General features: G+C 34.5%; 1 protein-coding gene across 1 annotated transcript in view; it reads right to left on the reverse strand.

Annotated features, from left to right (window-relative positions):
- Positions 1-3356, reverse strand: part of LOC142344416 (dynein intermediate chain 3, ciliary-like) — a 13372-nt gene extending 10016 nt beyond the window's left edge. Inside the window, exons 1-2 of the mRNA XM_075396035.1 lie at positions 2923-3356; positions 1-115 (exon numbers count right to left, since the gene is read on the reverse strand). The exon at positions 1-115 is cut by the window's left edge and continues 18 nt beyond it. Coding sequence (XP_075252150.1) covers positions 1-115; positions 2923-3105 — 298 coding nt within the window. The 5' untranslated portion in view covers positions 3106-3356. The remainder of the gene's footprint in view (positions 116-2922) is intronic.
- Between the last annotated feature and the right edge of the window lie 15621 nt (positions 3357-18977).

The following is an 18977-nucleotide window of genomic DNA, read 5'->3' on the forward strand; positions in this document are numbered from 1 at the left end:
CCTTCTTCCTGAATCTCTGCACCTGTTCTATCTCCTGAGGGTTCACATCCTTAGGCCATCCCCCCTCCGTGTGGTTGATACTCCTCGTCTCTGTCTCGTACCTGATTGTGTTCGCCTACAACACAAAACGTCCAATACAATTCAAAATCATAGATCCCTACTTTTGATATTTTTCTTTTAAAAAAAAACTCATTCTATGTTGTATTCAATTACCAAAAAAATTCTTGGATAAATTTCAATATGTATAGTCTGTCCCATGGGAAAAGTTGAAATAAGCGAACGTTCGAAAACGTCAAGAACAGGCAAGTGAGCATCAAATTGGTCATTTGAATATCAGCGTTTTTCCCATTAAGCTTCGATTTGTCATTTTTTTCTACATATTTTAAATTTGAACTTTGACCTTAGAAATCTGTCCAATGGCTTTTGAAACGTTCGCTTATTTCAACTTTATGGGACACGCTATATATTATGAGATTCAGATAATTTTGGTTTAAAAACTTTTTTTTTTACTTTCTCTGCCGCATACTTGATTGTATTTGCCTGCAAAACAATCTAAACTTGCAATCAATTGTCATAAGTGTTGGAACCATTCACATGAAAAAAGAACCCCGAAATAATGCACACATAATAGATATCAAAGAACACGTATCATTGTTTTTGTATATCAGTGATTTGTTTGTACACTTTTTGTGCTTAAAAGTCGGAGTGAAATGGAAAGGGGGTAAGACTAATAAAAAACAACTGAATTGATCAGCATATTGGCGTACAGAGTCTTTTGGTTGCAGAGATATGTTCAAAACAATTTTAAAAAAATTAAAAAGTATTGCGTCTTTTTCAAGCCATGCATTTCAGTAACTTAACTAATTTATGCCACTTTCTTTATAGCTAGGTTAGTTCCGTATTCAATCTCTTACTCATTTCAGATATGTGTAGTATCTCAAAAGATGCTGGAAGCACGAAAATCTAGAGATTTCTTGAAAACATACTGAACATAAAATGCCTAAAGGTGTGTTTGATCTAGCATCAATTAAAGACAGGAGCAGATCACCAAAATAAACTTTGTAGAAAAGAATTGTCAAACATTTCTATTTAGTGAAACAAAAAAAACAAATATTTAAAAAATAATGTAGCAAATATTTACCCAGATGATCGTATTTTGTTTAATTAAATAACAAAAAAAGTAGTTGTGCAACATAAAACAAGATTCAAGGAGGCAAAATACAAAATAAAATGGACATCAGTTTTAGCAGCATTTAAGAGCTACAAATTTTCCAGTAGAAAGAGTTTTATCTCAGACAAAAAATTATGACTTCATTACTGTGACTTCGTTACTTCGACCTTGTTGTTGTTTTGAAAAATCATCAAAGAATAGTTTAGTTAAATTCTTATCAATCAAATCATTTTTCGCTCTGCATAACTTCTATGAAAATTCAACGACTGTGATTCCTTGTATAAGTTATGTCTCATTTTTTTTTCAAGTTTCTTATGCCCATCATTCGGGTTTTCAATTGCTCTCATTCGTTCAATCAATGTTAACGAATTCCATTTCAAACAAACTCATCCAAAGATAGTATTATTTGGATGCGTAATCAGGACTTCAAATCATTTTTAAAGTTCAGTTCAAATTTGTTATGATAGTTTTTACAAGAGTCAATACAAGAAGTAGACCCAACTTTAAAACTTAGCCGACATAATTCCGGAAACGATCGAAATCGTTTTTACCGAAGTAAAACAAGCCTTTCGAACAACTGGTATCTACTGGCAGATCGCAAATCGGCCACAATTTAAGCTTGCACCCAATTGGAAACCCTAAATAGGAAAACCCAATTACTTTTTCATATAGTATACTTACACATACAATTTTCATATAGTACAAAGAAGCATCTTGCTTCAAATATTGGGGATTATAACATTGCTCACAAATTTTTACGAAAACAATATTAAGCTCAGACATCTCTAAAAATAAAAAAGAATTTAATTTTTTTAAAAGAATTTAAAAATTAAAAATAGAAAAAATGGAAAAAAAATGTAACAAACTTTTTATTTTTGTCAACTTGATAGAAAAAATGATTTGGGAAAAAAACTTCATTAGACTCATAATAGAAACCGCCTCAAAAGCATCAGGCTTCAAATCATATCAATAAAGTCAATGAAAAATTGCCAAATAGTTAAAAGCTCCAAATTAGCGTAAACCTCCCTTTAAAACGCTATCAAAAGAACCCGAATCTTATTATTTTAGTACATATTAACTTTGGAGATTGGAGAACATGATTAAAATTTCGAAACTAAAACTCGGGAAAGCCTGACGTGAGCTGAAAATTTGATTGATTGGCGAAATTTTTTGAACCCTTATTTCTCGCCGTTTCACAAGATATGAACAAAATAACCTTTTCCGCATTTCGAGTCGTAAAAACAATTCAAAGGATTCTACTGTTCCTAGTGAGGGTACAGTTTAATTTCCGGATGAGCCAAAACTCAAGTATAAACAAAAATGCCAATCTGCAAAAGCTTCCAAAATGGGATCAAAAATTGAATAATTTTTTTGATTTATTATCAAGTCCAACAATCTCCTTTACAAAATATCGTTACACAGTTTACTATGTATGAATCTTATACCTTTTGCAACCCTTGAATGAATGTCAATAATTAAATTAGTGCTTAGTTTAAAATAATTTTGCTTGGAATAAAAGTTTTTAATAAATTTTTCTTGCCAGACATGCTTTTATAACTTGGTATTGTTTTGCGGTTCAAAAATGATCATATTTCAGCCGGACTTACTTACAGGGCCCCCTGTCTGCGACTCAAAAGGGCCGGATATCAGCACTCGTGGTCTCGGACCTACCTCAGCATGAGTAGTCTTTTCTCTCAAATAGGAATTTCAGAATGGTCTTTTAGCAGGTTTTCTGGACATATTAAACTCACCTCATGCTCAGACATCTCTTTTGAACACTGGATAGGCATGTCTACTGGATTCCGTTCCACATACTGGTTCCTAAGCGCGGGATCCGGTTGGATGTTGGTCAACAGTTCCGCGGGTCGGTCGACAAAGTTGCATTGCCGACCGAACTCCAGTCGCTTTTTAGTGTACACGTATTGCACCTCCATTTTTGTTCAAAGCTCAATTCGGGCACAAATTTAACCTATGGTTACTTATTTTTTTTAAAAAAAACGAGCGGTTTGTTTAAAAAACTGCAAAAGGAGCCAGGAATCAGTTTGAAAAAGACCAAATTTTGTAGATCGTATTATATTATTTTATATATTTTATGATGTTTTGTAAATATATCAGTACACGCACGTAAAAATACATAAACGCACTGTACATTGTAAAGCAATGAGGCACTAAACAACAGTGGTTAAAATGCACGTGCCTTTCAACCTGTTTCGCCGTTTTATCTGCACAGCTATTGTTCAAACTATGAACAGATCATATCAGCGTAAAGACGAGTATGCCATTCAAACAGCGCAAAATCAAACTATCAAAAAATAAAAATCATAGCCAGCATGGTAGAAAAAATCAAATATCCGAACTGATATCAAACTAAAAACTTAAAGGGCGTAACATCTTAGCGGAATTATCCAAGCTCTATATTGGAGAAATCATATTTGAAAAGAATATGAAAACAAAATTTCTAAAACTTCTCATCATTAGCTTGCATTTTAGCGACCAAATGGACAAGCAAGAAATACAGAAAAACGTATTCTGCAACTATAAAATTAAGAGGATCTTTCTTTACGTTTGTGACCCCCCCCCCCCTCTCCAGGCTAGTGAGTGCATGCTACTAATTTAACTCCCAAGCGCAAAAATGGCAATGAACCAAGAACAAACAAGGAGGCCCGGTAATGTTCGCTTCTACATAATATTCAGACCCCTCTCAACTACATTTCTGACTTAAAAGTCAACCAAATGACGCAGAGATGGAAAAGTTCCAAAAATTCATTGTTCAAAACTTTTATTATAAGTTAAAACAGCAAACAAAAGTAAATTTAAATTAACTTGAGAGAGGACGCAACCTGTCTTGTCGCAGACACTACGGGTCAAGGTAAAAAACGAGAAAGAAATTGGCAAAGCTCAAAAAAACAGTAAATTTTGAAAAAACAAATTCAAAAAAGCATTACAACCATACACTTTAATTTAATATAAGTAATGAACAGATAAACTTGTAGCTGCCTAAGAAGCCAATTGTTTCTCAGATTATTGAGACAAAAAGGTTGCAAAATAATAACGAGAACGGGCAGAACTGAAAAATTCGCAAACAATTCGCATACAAAATCACGGCGTTGAAAGCAAAAAACCACAGGCTTTTATATTATAGTGAAATTATAATGTATGTTCAGTGGCTTCAAAGGGCGCGTTAAATTGTCCTATCAATATTTCAGCTTTGATTTCAACTCATTTTGGTCTGTACTTAACATGGAAAAAAGTCAAATAATTCTCCAAATAGGACATCGCCTTATTATAATCCAAAATTTGGGATTAAAAAATTCCACATATATGTCAAAACTTGTCTTGCTATTTCTGCTTGGCCATTAAAAACAATGAATTATTCCAAAGTTAGCGAAATAGCTGTTTTGACAAACAATATAAAAACTAAATAACGAATTTTGGATAATTATCGAGCTGTAATGGCAAAAAAAACAATTATTTATCAACCCAAAGCGTTAGACAGCTTCTTCTATAGCTCCCCAGATAGATAATTGGAGATTAAATTAATTGGAATTATTCACCAAACTACAAAAAAATAAACGCTGGCAAAACTCAAGAATCCATTAAAATTTACGAAAACGCTTTGTCACAGCAATAAAAACCATGAGCTAACACACATGTGAAAACTTCATTGACGTGAAAACTATTCAAGCTTTCTATCAATGCCCGGCTGTTAAAAACCTAGTCAATATGAATAAGTTTTTGACAAACGGCAAAATTAGTATATCAAAAATAAATGATGCCTTCTGATAAATTGTTAGTTCCCGATCTCCTTCTCTGAAACTGGAAAATAAAATAGACTTAAACTGAGTGAGAATGAACAATGTTTCAGCACTACCGGTGAAATAGGACAATCCGGGCTAAAGAATCGTATTTTGTGCCTTTTTTCAAACATTTCAGCGACTTTCTGTTTTCTGTTAACTAAATCAAATTGGGTTTTTGTTAAAATTTCCATCATATTCTTATCAAAAGTTACGGAAAATGTGAACAAAACAACGGAAATAAATCTAATGTTCCGAAAACGTTAAACCACGTACCTCCAAAAAAACGAAATTCAAACGAATATTTTGAGTTTGATTTTCTAGGCTTGACAAGTACCACTTACAACTCGCGAAAATTGACTGAACAAAAAGAAACCTCGTAGGCGATATAGTTACTCCCCAATAGAGTAGAAACAACTATGAATATGCTGTAAGCCTTTTATTTACCTAAGTATTGTTTTTTTGGTTAAACAAGAGCAAAACAAGCGTATTTAGTGAATCCTAAATAAGATAAAGGAAATTTCTCCCCGAGGAAACATCGATACCTAAATTCATTTCAAATTAACAGCACTGTCTATGAAATCTTTTTTTTGCAATGACATAACTACTGCCAAATTGTTCCGTTCGAAGATTTTCCAAAATCAACTATAAGGTTTCAGAGAACAAGACTGTTTCGCTCGATATAAAATAGGTACCCAGAAACTCACTCAATTGATCGCAAATTTATCCCAATTTATCGTAAAATTTTTGAGTTTGCTAAACTTTTTATATATTAGATCATACAAAAATAACCTCAATCGAATCATTAAACTTATTTTGTAACATTTCATTCCCTTTGATATGAGTGAACATGCAAGAGATCAAACTAACAGTTACATTATAAAATTTCTTTACTTCTTTTAGTTAAAAGAGTAGCCAACCGATTTATTTTAATTGCAAACGCAACGACACCAAAATGTCATTGTCTTATATCAGCAGTTTGCTTATTAGTCAGAAAATTTTCCAGAGTAAAACGGCAAATATAATTACATTGTATGATGTTTTAAAACTTAACTAATTCACATTTCGTGCTAAGCAACAAATCTCGGATGTGTTCCGTCTGTGTCCCCCCATTATACAAGGATTTAGTGTATTGGTACGTGCTCTGCATAAAGTAGCGGGGGCACAAACGAAAAAGATCTCAAATATCTTTAGAAGTGATAGAGATGGGCTCACATAGCAAGCAAAATCAAGGTGGAGCTACAGTTTTCACTCACTTAATTTATATCAAGTCCTACATTGAAATATGAGGTATCTTTGTTAGCTTGTTGACAATTTTAGATTAAATTGTTTTCACATTGGCTCAGTTTTGCGATAATTCCACAAAAAGCTAGGAATACAAGACATCTATGGTATGATATCAATATTGCACGGAAGTTATAAAAATATCAATGACATCATATACCAGGAAGTCTGCATTGATGTTTTCATCTGATAAAATAGAGTAATGACATTTTGAGGACCAAAAAAACGTAAAAAATTAAGTGCAGGAAAACTAAAACAAAATCAATATATAAAATTTGCCAAGACTGATGGTTTTGAGCGAATAAAACAAAACCCTTTTTCCACCAGTAAAAAATTCACTCATTTTCTCACGAAAAGATTTCAAATCAAAAGAAAAGCTATGCGTGTTGGAAAAGCAAAGCCAATGACAGGATTTACTGTAGTCTTATTCACCTTTAAATTTCGTGTTTTAAAAGTAATTTAAAAAAACTTAGTTATATTTGGAAAATTACTCAAAAATCTGGTTTACGGAGAAAAAGCGATCATAGTTGTCCAGGGTTTGAAACACGGCTTTGCGATTTTGAGGTATGAAATCGACAAAAATGGTGGATTATTAAAACGATATAGATATACTAGCTAGCTTACAAATTGGTCGACTTCAGCGATGCAAACCGTTAGGCTACTTTGAGACCGTTAAAAGTGCTGGGCTTAAATCTACTCGTTTGCATAATGATGCGAATGGAGCTGTTTCATAGCGTCAATTCAAATAAACAGCATAGTGCAGAAACCAAATACCCGTAGAGAATTGAAAACGCTTATACCGAAGTGGAGGAACTGAGCGTTAAAAACTACATAATATTTATGAGTCAAAAAATGTTACTAAGAGAAATTCAGTGTTGAGAAAATTTTTGACCTAATTACACTAGAGAGCCAGAGAGCACCAATTAAAATACATTTTTTGAGTTTCAACCGAACAAACAAATGTACCTGAAAAAAAAATGGTGAAATGGAGAAATTGACCAAACTCGTCACGTGGAATGACTCGTGTCCCTGCTGCGGGTTAATCCATTAGAAAACGCACTTATGTCTCACTTAGTTGGACTGCAACCGTTCGTCTAGATAACATCCATTTCAATGGAAACGTTTCAAGATCTTTCTCGCATTAAAAATTATTTAATTTATGCTTTCAATTTATGCTGATGCTTGCGCTCAAATATTTGACGCCTCGAAAATTTATCGTCCAATTACATCGTCTTTTGCGTTTGTGTTGGATCTTTATTCGACATATAGGTTAACATATTTTTTCGCAGTTCAATTTTGAAAATTGACGCAAACGTAGAAAGTGTAATAACAGCAGGCCGTTGACTGGAAAAAGTTGCATACCTCACATTGAGTAGTTGACGACTTTTAATCGGATTTAACAGAAAAGAAGCTATTGACTGCCTTTTTTGGGTTTAATTTGGATTAAATTGCGTTTATTTTTTGGGTTAATTTTTATTTCTTCGGCCATCTAAATCTAAGCCATTTGCGGCTTACTGGGAACTTGACCAGCTCTTTTTCCATAATCTTCCCATTGTATTCAGCAGTTTTATGACCTATTGTTAAGTCGCAACTTCACTTTGCCGGCACATCATCAACTAAAGTACTCAACAAGGCAGGAACTATTTTTGCCTATAGTTTGTGCTTTGTACTAGTCGTTAAAAGTTGTAAATTGACATCGATGAATTGCCATTTGTCTGCACAAGTCATTTTCAATTCGAAGTGATCACAATTGACTTGTTGCAACCCCTCAAATTGAGGGGAATACTAATTGCTTAGTATGTCTGGGTCGACCAATTTAGTCCCATATATTAAACAAGGCGGCTCGTTAATGTGCGTTCGCACATGATGTTCCGACCCGAGCTCATCTACATTTTTGACTAAAATGTCAACCAAATCAAGAGATAACAAAAATAGATGTTTGAGTTTAAAACAATCGTTACACATTCTATCTACTAATTGAATTACTAATGCCATGCTTCATTACAGCACCAACGTGACCTGACATTGAAGAGACTAGAAAAAAAATAGCACCAACAAAATTTTGGCGGCAAAAAATGAATATCTAAATTTAAAAGCACCTGGTAACAACGTCAAAATGCAGTCAGATAAAACCTTAACTACACAAGTTTACCTTTTACTAACTATACAGCAGATGAAAAGTTTTCTTAACGAGACTAGGTAACAAGCCGACAAAAAGAACGAACAGTGAGGCGAAACTTAAAAATTAATCAACATTTTTTGCACCAAGAAAATTCAAAAATCTTAAAAAACATTGGTTTTTAATAAAAAAATCCTTGATAAATTACTAAAAAGTCATTACAAAACCAAAAGCACCCGTCTGTGGTCAGACTATGCCATAGAAACAAACTAAAGAGAAACTCAAAAAATTACAAACGATTTGCGAAAACACAAACCTTTGCTACCATTAAAATCAATAGCTATCATCTGAATATGTATTTTTAATTCAGTTGTTATTTCTGCTATTTCAGTTGAAGGATTTATACTGAAAGATTAAATAAGTTTACTTGGGCCACATTTAAAAACCATTGGGATCTGTTATTACGCGATTGTTCTGAAGGAAGAGAAAAAGAAACGCAAAAAATGGCCATTCAATAAACGTTCAGAAAAACGAAACAACAGTGGCACATAATATCAATATATATGTTATTTCTTGAAATACACGAAATTCGATGGGACATCTGATTGATGAATAGAAGTTAAATTTGACGAAAGGAACCTATTCGCTATATACTGAATGTTTCGAGCAACATCATTCATTCAGTCCTCAATTACAAGCCTATGAGATCTGTGAGCAATTTACGGCTACCTAAAGAACAAAAACAGCGAATTCAGGAAAAAAAATTGAGCGACAAAAGGGTCGAAGGCATTAAAAAAATGAACTTTTCACTAGACACTCTTCAATTTTAAATTAATTTTTCAGGAGCAATTGGAAAACCTTTTTTATCAATATAATTTCAAAAAATCAACAAATATAAACAAATACATTAGACGCACGAAAATTGCGGGAAAACACGTATTATCAACGCCATTAAATTCATTAGCCTTCAACGGAAGCCAGTATATACAATAAATGATGCCTCGAGGGGACAATAAGTTTTTTTGCCAATCGTATTTCATCAATAAGACCTTACAACAAGTTAATGACTATGAAAACAACAACAGAGAGAGGCAAAAACCACAAATTCAGTAGAAAAGTGCCTGAAGAAAATGTCGAAGCAACTCAAATCATAAGCTCTTCCCTGAAAACTTTATTTATGATCCGTTGAACTTCTTCCCTAAACCAATAGGGACTCTCAGCAGTAAGATGATGTGATAAGATTTCAAAAGGATCGAAAAACAAAATAAAGTACCCAAAAAAAATATGAATTCTCGTGGCATTGATGTTTTAAAACTAATAGGTAGAAGATAAAACCGCTAACCAGATTAATTTTGGCTATAGTAGAACGGAAATGGATTCTGTTAGAACCAACAATGACCAAGAGTATTCACGAAAAAAAATTAGGAATGGTTGAATTTCAAAAAAGTTTCGAAAAATTATTTTTAAACCCTTAACAGCCAGTAAACTCAATCTTTCATCGGAGCTCAATGACGATGCTCAGATATAACCCATAGGGAGGAAAATGATGTCTGTCATGCATAGATAGTTAAAAAGACATCACAATAAGTCTTATGACAGAAAACAATAACAAAAACAGCAAAAACTAAAATTCAGTAGAAAAATGCGAGAAGAAAGTGTCGAAGACAATTAAACCATTAGCTATTCTCTGAAAACTTTCTCTGTGATCCACTGAACGTCCTCTCTAAGCCAATTGGATTACAATAATCTTTGGATAATGTGATAAAGAGTTCAAAAGTGACCAATAATTCAAAAAATCCAAAAAAAAAATTTAAAAAAATTGAAATCTTTGTCATTGAAGTCATATAACCAATAGCTAGAAGATAAAACAGCTAAACAGAATATTTTTAGTCGCAGTAAAAAGCAAGTGGGTCCAGTCAATACTGAAACTCACTAACAGTTCAAGAAAAATTTAGGAATTGTTATTGTTCAAATAAAATTTTCGAAAAATGATTTTTATTTTAACAGACATTAAATTCAATAGCTTTCAACGGAAGTCAATAAAAACGCTCAAAGATGCCCCGGTGGCAGTACATTTATGTTTGTCATGCATAGGTATTCATTATGAGATCACAGTAAGTATAATGACTATTAAAACAACAAAAAAAAACAGGAGAAAACCAAAAAATCAGTAGAAAAGTGCAAGAAGAACGTGTCGAAGCCATTTAAACCATAAATTTTTGTTTAAAATTTTTATTGGTCATCCACAGAACATCGTTTTTAAGCTAATGGGAACTGTCAATATTTGGATAATGTGATAAGATTTCAAAAGTAACCAATAATACGTAAAAATCCAAAAAAAATTTTAAAAAATTGAAATTTTTTGTCATTGAAGTCATATAACCAATAGATAGAAGATAAAACCGCTAACCAGTTTAATTTTGGTTGCAGTAGGAAGGAAGAGGGTGCTCTCACCCCTGGACTGACTTACAATTCACTATAATAAGATTATGATTCTTTAATATTCAAAAAAAAATTCGAAAAATTATTTTTTAAGTCTTAACAGCCATTAGCCGCCCCCTCAATGAAATAGACATGTTCACTTAATGCTCATTATGGAACATATTGCACTGTTAGTCAATGAATCCCTACCATAGGACTCCAAAAAAAATAGTAAAACTTCAAAAAGAAATTCAAAATTTCATTCAAAATTACGAAAACTCAGAATCGAAGCCAAAAAAAAACATGAGCAATTCCTTGAAAACGACGTTTTTTGTTCATTGCGCTTCATTCGACTATAAAGGAGTTTTGTCATTAATAGAACGTCGATATAAAATGTGACTTGTCTCTAGGTGACTTAAAAAAGCAAAAAAGAGAAAAGTTTTATTAAAAAAAGGGCTCTCAATTAGAGTTCGATTTTTTTTGATAGTGAACTTCCCTATGAGACCAGAACTAGTCTTTCTATCGCCTTGCATTCAACTTTTACGAACTCAAAATTTATTCTTTTTATAGAAATTTGAATTAATGTTTTCGTAAAAAAGATCTTAGTTTGAAGAAAATTGTACTAAAAGTGAACAATCATGCTAAAGATCCCATTGTTCACACAAAACTTCAATCCTCGATAACTCCTCGAAAAAAACGAAATTCAAAAAAATCTTTTTACTTTTGAATTCTACGCTGGACCAGCTTTTTAATGATACCACTCACATTTCTCTACGACGAATATATCGATCGGCCAAAATTCACTGAACAAAAAAAAAAAAAACCCATTTGAGTATATAGTTCCTTCCCCCACAAGTGGGGTCGGAACAATAATCTAAGAAGCTGGAAGTAGTATAACTCGTGTAACTCGAGAGCTAATTCAGAGTAGAATTTTGCGACCTGTTTTGAAGCAAAAATCAAGTAAGTTTTCGCCTTGCTTGTAAATTTCAAGGCTATCTTTTTCAAACAAATTGATAAAATGGCTGGCTACAAATAGACCTTCCAGCATTTAACATCTCCAATTCAGGGTTCGATTTATATATTTAATTCTTTATCATATTAACTATTTAATTTTAGCAGAAAAACTTATTTGGCAGACACTTATTTGCAAAAAGTATTCATAGGATTTCTAAAAATATATGATTTTTTTTCTGAAAGTTGGGTGTTCGATTGAAAATTTGATATGCTACAGTTGTCGGCCAAGAAATGAATAAAATTTCATAGCAAATTATTCTGCTCGATTGAATCTAAGGTTCACTTTGACATAGGTTTGTTTTGTTAGACGCGCTTATACCAAACTCCCGGTATCTAAATGCGATAGATTGTTAGTTTATTTGATCAATAAACATTCTTTTATTTCGAAGAAACTGCAATTGAAAATTTGAAATGAAAATAATTGAATAATTTTCCTGATTTTTCAATGGTTCGAAATACTTCAAAATTTTTGGCATAAATTCTACCTGACAAACAATGTTAAAATTTAGCTTTTAGTCGATAATTTCAAGTCATTCCCGAAAAAAAGTTTTTGAATAATTTTGATGAGTTACCTAATTCTGCCAAAAATGAAAGGTGATTAAAAGCTTTTTCAATTAATTTCCACACATATTTTTCGTTATCAAATCTTTGCAGTTCATTTGAAATAACTTCGTGTTTCGGGTGAGAACTTCCAAACGCAACTTAATTTTTATGTTACGCAGATAGAGAATTTCAAAAGCTTTGTTGATTGTCGATTTTTGTTAAATTCTGCTATCGCCATCTGCTGCTTGAGTTTTGGAAATAATTACTGAATTAAATGATAACAAAACTGAGCAGCACGAAACCTCCAAAATAGTTCAGTAAAAAAAATAGGAAACAAGCAATTGCTGCGAAAGTTGCAATCGGGAAGTAAGCCGCAGATCCACAGTAAGCAATTTTATTTTTATTTCGTTTGGCTTCATTGCCTCAAGTTGGTTCTGCTCTTGTTCAGTTAGACCTTTCCGCATAACTTTTTTGAATTCCAATTTTTTTTAAAATTGTTTTTTTTTTAAAATTGTCTGAAAATCGCCGAATTTTCGAAACAGAATTGCTCAAATTTTTAAATGAAAAACACCAAGCTTGGGATGTTTACCAACCATTTTCCTCTGAGATCAAATGCAATTTCTTTTTATTCTGGCCCTTTTTTTCAAAGTTATTTGTCGCTTTTTTTGCTTGTAATGAGAAATGAACTAATTTAAATGGATGCCAGGAACTCAATTGTGTATGAACATGTATTGAACATTTTAAATGTAAAATTGTTTGAAACGTGAATAATAGCGAAAAGTAGCGCATTGCGCAAATATTGTTTTCTTATATCTTTATGAAATTTTCATTCAAAGTTTTGATCACCCTTACTGGTATGCTCATAAATAGATTTGAGCATGCAGGGGTAGGCAGGTTACAGGTGGACGGATCTGTTTCAGTTTATCCAATCTTTTCAAGCAGTTTCGAAGTTTTGTTTGACCTTGGTTGCACAAATTTCAATTTTCGAGCATTTGCAGTCAGTTCTGTTCAACGGATCCCCCCAAAAATCGTATCAGTAAATTGATCGACCCTAATCTTTATCGACAAAAATAATTATTTGCAAGACTCAGAAAAATAAAAATACAAATATTACATTTTTCTTTGAGTCTGTGAAAGCGTAATACGAGCTAAATGAAACCTAAAACATCAGAAACGAGGCCTTAATTAAAAATCAATATTTTCGTCATCCTCAAAGCTACATTGTAAACGAAAGACACAAATTGATGCAACTGTACCCATCAAATCAAAACCGCTTGTTAACCAGTTGCAACCAAGGAAAAGAGAGCAACTGTTTAGAAAACTCAAATAAAAACTTAACAATACTGTTAATAATTCTGTTCCTATCCTATCGCAAATTGTTCAATTTGTTTAAGATTCCTTCGTGGTATTAAACGTCAAAAGGTTCTCGAACAAAAAAGAGCTCAAATACCTCAGATTTTGAGTAAATAAAAATTACTAAACAAAATTTAAAAAGCTGTCGGTGTTTGAGCTTTATCAGTATATTCGAGAGCTTTCTAAAGCAATTAAATCAATGGCAATAATCATCTCATTTGTCAGTCTGACTGGCTTTTACTTGCCTATTCTACTTTGATGGTTTCTTGGATGCGTTACACTTTGTGGGAAAATCAGTTGAATCTTGGTGTTAACAGTTCTATAAACCGTTTGAGTAGCTGTTACGTTTTTGCTGTGGATAGAAAGAGTAGGGAAAAATTATTGAAGAGTGAATTGTTTTGATTTTCTAACAAATGATCTAAATAACATCTCTATACAGTTAAAGTTTAAGCATTTTGAAAAAACAGTAAACTGAATTCATAGAATCAGTTCATTTATCAAGAAATTCTAAAGAGCTCAGAACCCACGACACATCAAGAGTTTTTAAACAACATTTATTAAGGTTTTTGAATCGCCAGATAAAGGGCCATAGTTTGTTCCATTCGCTTTCTCTCACATTCCGTAGAATTTTCAACATGAGTTTGATAGTTCGGCACAGTACTTGACGTAGTGACAGGGGAACTCTCCTCACCTATTTGACTTGCATTTCGTTTTAGTCTTGGATCGCGGTCACGTTCTTTACCCATGTGGCGATTCTGAGCTGAGGCAATTTGCTCCGTCAATTTCTCTGGCGAACGGCTGAAATCTACCCCAAATTTAGGAATGGTTTCTCTTAACTGCGACTTTGATAAACTACTACTACTGGTAATATTAAGGCTAACGTTTGAGCTACTTGAAGTTGTAGGGAATGTAGGCACACGAGGTTGTTGAGGTTCCCCAAATTCGTGAATGATTCGGTCAAATCTTGGATCCCATTCAGAAGTCGCTTTCGCTGTTGTGACGTCAGCAACGTTTCTTCTCGGAGAAATGGACTCAGAAATCGATCTCGTTAAAGGCAGAAAACCAGAACTGCTTGTTGAGCTTGACGATTCGTTGCCACTCGTACTTCGTCGAAAAATTGGATTAGCTTCAGGTTCAACTGTTAAGCTTTCTTCTTGTTGATATTTAGAAGTCCTTGAGATTTTTTGCGGCAGCGGATACAATCTATTCCTCAAATTGTCTTCTTTCTGCACAGGAATTGGTTTGATTTGATTTTCATTGGTCTGGAAAATGTCTTGGAACACTTCTGCTGTTTTATATTTCAAAACTTCGAAATCATACTGGACCCCGTTTGATCTCAAAGGCGTCACATTTTTGTCATTGTGGAATAACCTTTCTTCTAAATTAGACTCATCTACAATTCCACTGTCGTGTAAACTCTGATTCAAATTCAAAAAGAAAGTCGCACTTTTGTAAAATTCAGATTTAAGTCTCGGATCTCGAGAGGAATCCATGTACAGGCAGGCTTCATCTTCATTGCTACTGATATCAATGACAGTATTGGAAAGATTAGCTGAACTATCGTCGGAATAGATTAGTCCACTGTCGCCAGTCAAACTGGTCAGGGGAATTTTGTCATCTGTAGTCAGTAATCTGTGAATATTTTGAAGAGGATCGGATATAGTTAGACCTTCTGGAAATGACTGAATCGAACTACTAGAAGTTTGGTGTTCGTCAGTTGTATCAAGTTCGGTTGTAGGTACATCGGGTTTCACGTCATCTGTCTCTTCGAAAAGCTGTGGGTTCTCCCTTTTAACATCTGCAATGTTCTCCAAAAGCTCGTGCAACTTGGCCAGTTCTTCGTCAACCACTGGTTCGAAGTAAACTTCTGGCAAATAGTCGGATGCCTTCATTGAAGAGTGGAAAAATTCTAAGTGATGACGCAACGAATTCCCAACAAGGTCACCGCACACTTTGCAGTTATGCTGCGAAGCGTTGTGGTTCTCCAGTTCCAGATACGAAGACCCAACTATTAATGACTTGCATCCAATCGCACATTCGGAATGACCAGCTGCACAAACATGTTCCAGCGTGAAATGAGTCGAGAAGGCGACGGGATCCGTTCCAAAAAACTTTTGGCAAACAAAACAGGTAAATGATGGCTGAACTAACTTTCCATGGTTTGTAAACTCATGTGCGAAAACTTCAGGCAGACACGTGAACAACTGTCGACATGTAATGCATGAAAACTTGCAACTTGGGTAGGAGAGAGAACATTTATTGCACTTGAAATGTTCGTCTGGTTGATATGAGAAGTCTTTAAGTGCATCCGAGTTCTTGACGTCAAGTGTCAAGGCTGCTTCTGCCGTTATTGGATCCCACCCCATGGAAGCGCAGAAATCAACCAGATATTCTTCAAAATATTTATTGTGAAACCTCATTTCAACGTTCATCTGATTCAAATAGTACCGCATAGTGCAAACAAGACTGGTCAAGCGTTTCTGAGATGTTACATCTTTCAAATTCTTCACACAAATCATATTGGTTTCTAACGTCCGTGCGATGGCAGTCTCATCCGCTGTTTTTGGTTGAATCAGCGACAATTTCTGGCGTTCTTTCAACTTGGCCTGCTCAATGGGTTCAATTTTGGTCTCATATATTTGAGCTGTTTTCAAGAGCTGTGGAATCATGTTCAACTTATTTAGTTTCTCAATGACTTGCAAACCGTGCATATTTGGGAACTGGTTTTGATTCTGGTTTGGTGGAACTTGCTTTGACGATGACTGGCCCTCTTGTCCCTGTATACCTTTAGATCCGCCATCCTTGTTATCGCTATTGCGATTATTCCACGGCCTCCCCGAGTTTTGATTGTTATCAAAATTGGGATTCCGACCACCTCGTTGAAAATGTCCCCGCCCTCTTCCTCTGTAATTGTTAAATGGACGTCGAAAATGACCTGCATGATTTCTCTCACTTTTGTAGTTCATTTCTTTCCTGTAATCATGATCTTTGTAGTCCTTAGAACGCGATCTGGACCTCGGTCTGTGGCGATCGTCTGCCCTACGATGTCCCAGATCCACATGATATGCTGACCCAGTTTCGCGTCTAGTCAATTCTGAACCTTTTCTACCGTTCGCCGACGTACGATCACCGCTTCCCACACTTGACTCAATTTTTCTACTGGATCCTGATGATCTCTCCGTCGACCTTGAACGTGATCGCCGTTTTCCCTTGCTTTTTGAACTACCATGGGATCCTTGAGATGTCTGACTGTTAACACTGTAACTTCGCTCCGAGTGCCGCCGCGATGATCCTTTTTCGGACGAGCCCTGGCTACTCTCAACGCTGTCCAAATCAATTATCTCATGCTCATTACGGGGCCAGGAAGAGCTTGAACTTTGGCTGTTGTAACTTTGAGAGCTCTGAGTTCGTTCCAACCTTTGCAGTTCTTCCTTTACACCAGGTGTCAAGAAAGGAGCTTTGCTAGCAAGATTAGTCTCTTGTTTGCTTGCTTCGTACTTACTCAGTTCATTTTTGGTCCTCGCGGTCGCAAATTTAGTACCTTTTGGAGGTTGGTACATTTTAGTAAGGTAGTCGTACTGACCAGAAGTCTGATGACCAGAAGTCTGACGAGAGGACGGTAAATCTCCATGTCTTGAAGAACTGCTGTCCAGTTTTCGATCGTAATTTCTTCTGTCTGACATTGTCAGTTTGTTATCATGTTTATTAATAAATGTACATTCATGGCATCTAAAAATAGAGGCGCCTAAGAAGACCAAGTTGGCCATTATTAATTGAGCCCGGTGCACGTTTTCTTGGCCATGCTTTAACCTTTTGAACTACTTAACGCGCAGTTTTCAAGCATCGGGTGTAATGAAAAAGGATAGTGTCACAAATATCAAAAATTAGGCAAGGTCCAACCCCAGTTGAGTTTGTTATGTAATTCAGGCACCGTAATTAAAACACCGAGGACCTGCTCTGGAAGTTTTCAAGCGCAACAAAATTTATTTCGTAGAAAATTCCAGAATTTAAGTAGAAACTTCCAGAATTGACTACAGATTATTCGAGCCAAGACCACAGGACAGAAAAACTTGCCAGTTTGGAGTAAAAACTAACAAAGAAAGCAAAAACTCTATATTTTCCTTTTTATTTACTTTTGGATTATTATCTAATACTTTCAAGCACTAGTCTGTTCTAGTTGTTTCATCAAATTTAAGTTCATATCAAAATGATGCATTGTGTCTTACTCTATTATGTACAAGGAGTAATATAAAGGAGAGAAGATCACTTCAAATGTGTCTCCGCTTCGATCAGTCCGAAGTTATTTAACAAGATTTGGCTGAAACATGTTTGAAAACATTACTGAGTCCTCTTTTTTATTCAATTTTTTTAAATATCACAAACGTTTACCGCTACATTTTGAATCCTTAATTTTTATAGCTGGCTTTCACTTTCGCATCTTGTTATATTCTAAAGTGGAGTACAATTACTTATACTTAATCCCGTTTACTTGATCTATAAGTACGTTTGTTTTCAACATAGGTTTAAATCGGTACCGGTAAACGCTTGTACTGGTAAATGTAATTAAAAGTTGCTACAAAATTTTATTAATCTCAGTAAATTTTACCAGAATTCTTTATTACAGTGAAGCGCATCTTTATTACAGTGAACTTCCATGTTCTCTTCAATATTGTACTTTATATTACTAGGCAATGTCACGTTTGAAGTGCATTTTTCTCATAACTTCCATAAACAACTTCTGAGAGAAATTGAACAACCGAATAGCGTCAGTCAAATTATTCTCAAACGACTGGCGATGGTTGCATTCGTTAGTAGCTAGCTGGGTATAAGTGAGGCTAGCTTAAGCTTAACTGAGGAAGGGGGTTCTAAACTGTCAAAAACAGCCCATTACACCATGATTATATTTCTCAAGAGCTTCTCTGATTTGTAAACCCAGAGATCAGTAAAGCTTTAAGACAAACGCTCAGCGAGTAAATACCCCCGGGTTCTAACCGTTTATTCCGTTTTTGAGGCTGAAAAGTCAAATGGCCAGACGCCATAAACAATCAGACGAAAAATCGCATAAAAAGACCAACAGGACTAATAAATTTCCTACAAACTTTGGGAGCAATTAAGCATTAAAATATCAAGTCTCAAATGCACCGGCATTGACAACGGATTGATTTCTGCCTGTAGAGTAGCTACTTGCTAACGTGAATTTTATATTGGAACTGTCGCGGTTTCTTATTTCGCAAGTGATGTTAGCTCGAAGCTGCTGATAGTCAGAACACATTAAAAA

This window comes from Convolutriloba macropyga, chromosome 8 (genome assembly GCF_964194025.1).
Source record: "Convolutriloba macropyga chromosome 8, txConMacr16.3, whole genome shotgun sequence".
Classification (NCBI taxonomy): domain Eukaryota; kingdom Metazoa; phylum Xenacoelomorpha; order Acoela; family Convolutidae; genus Convolutriloba; species Convolutriloba macropyga.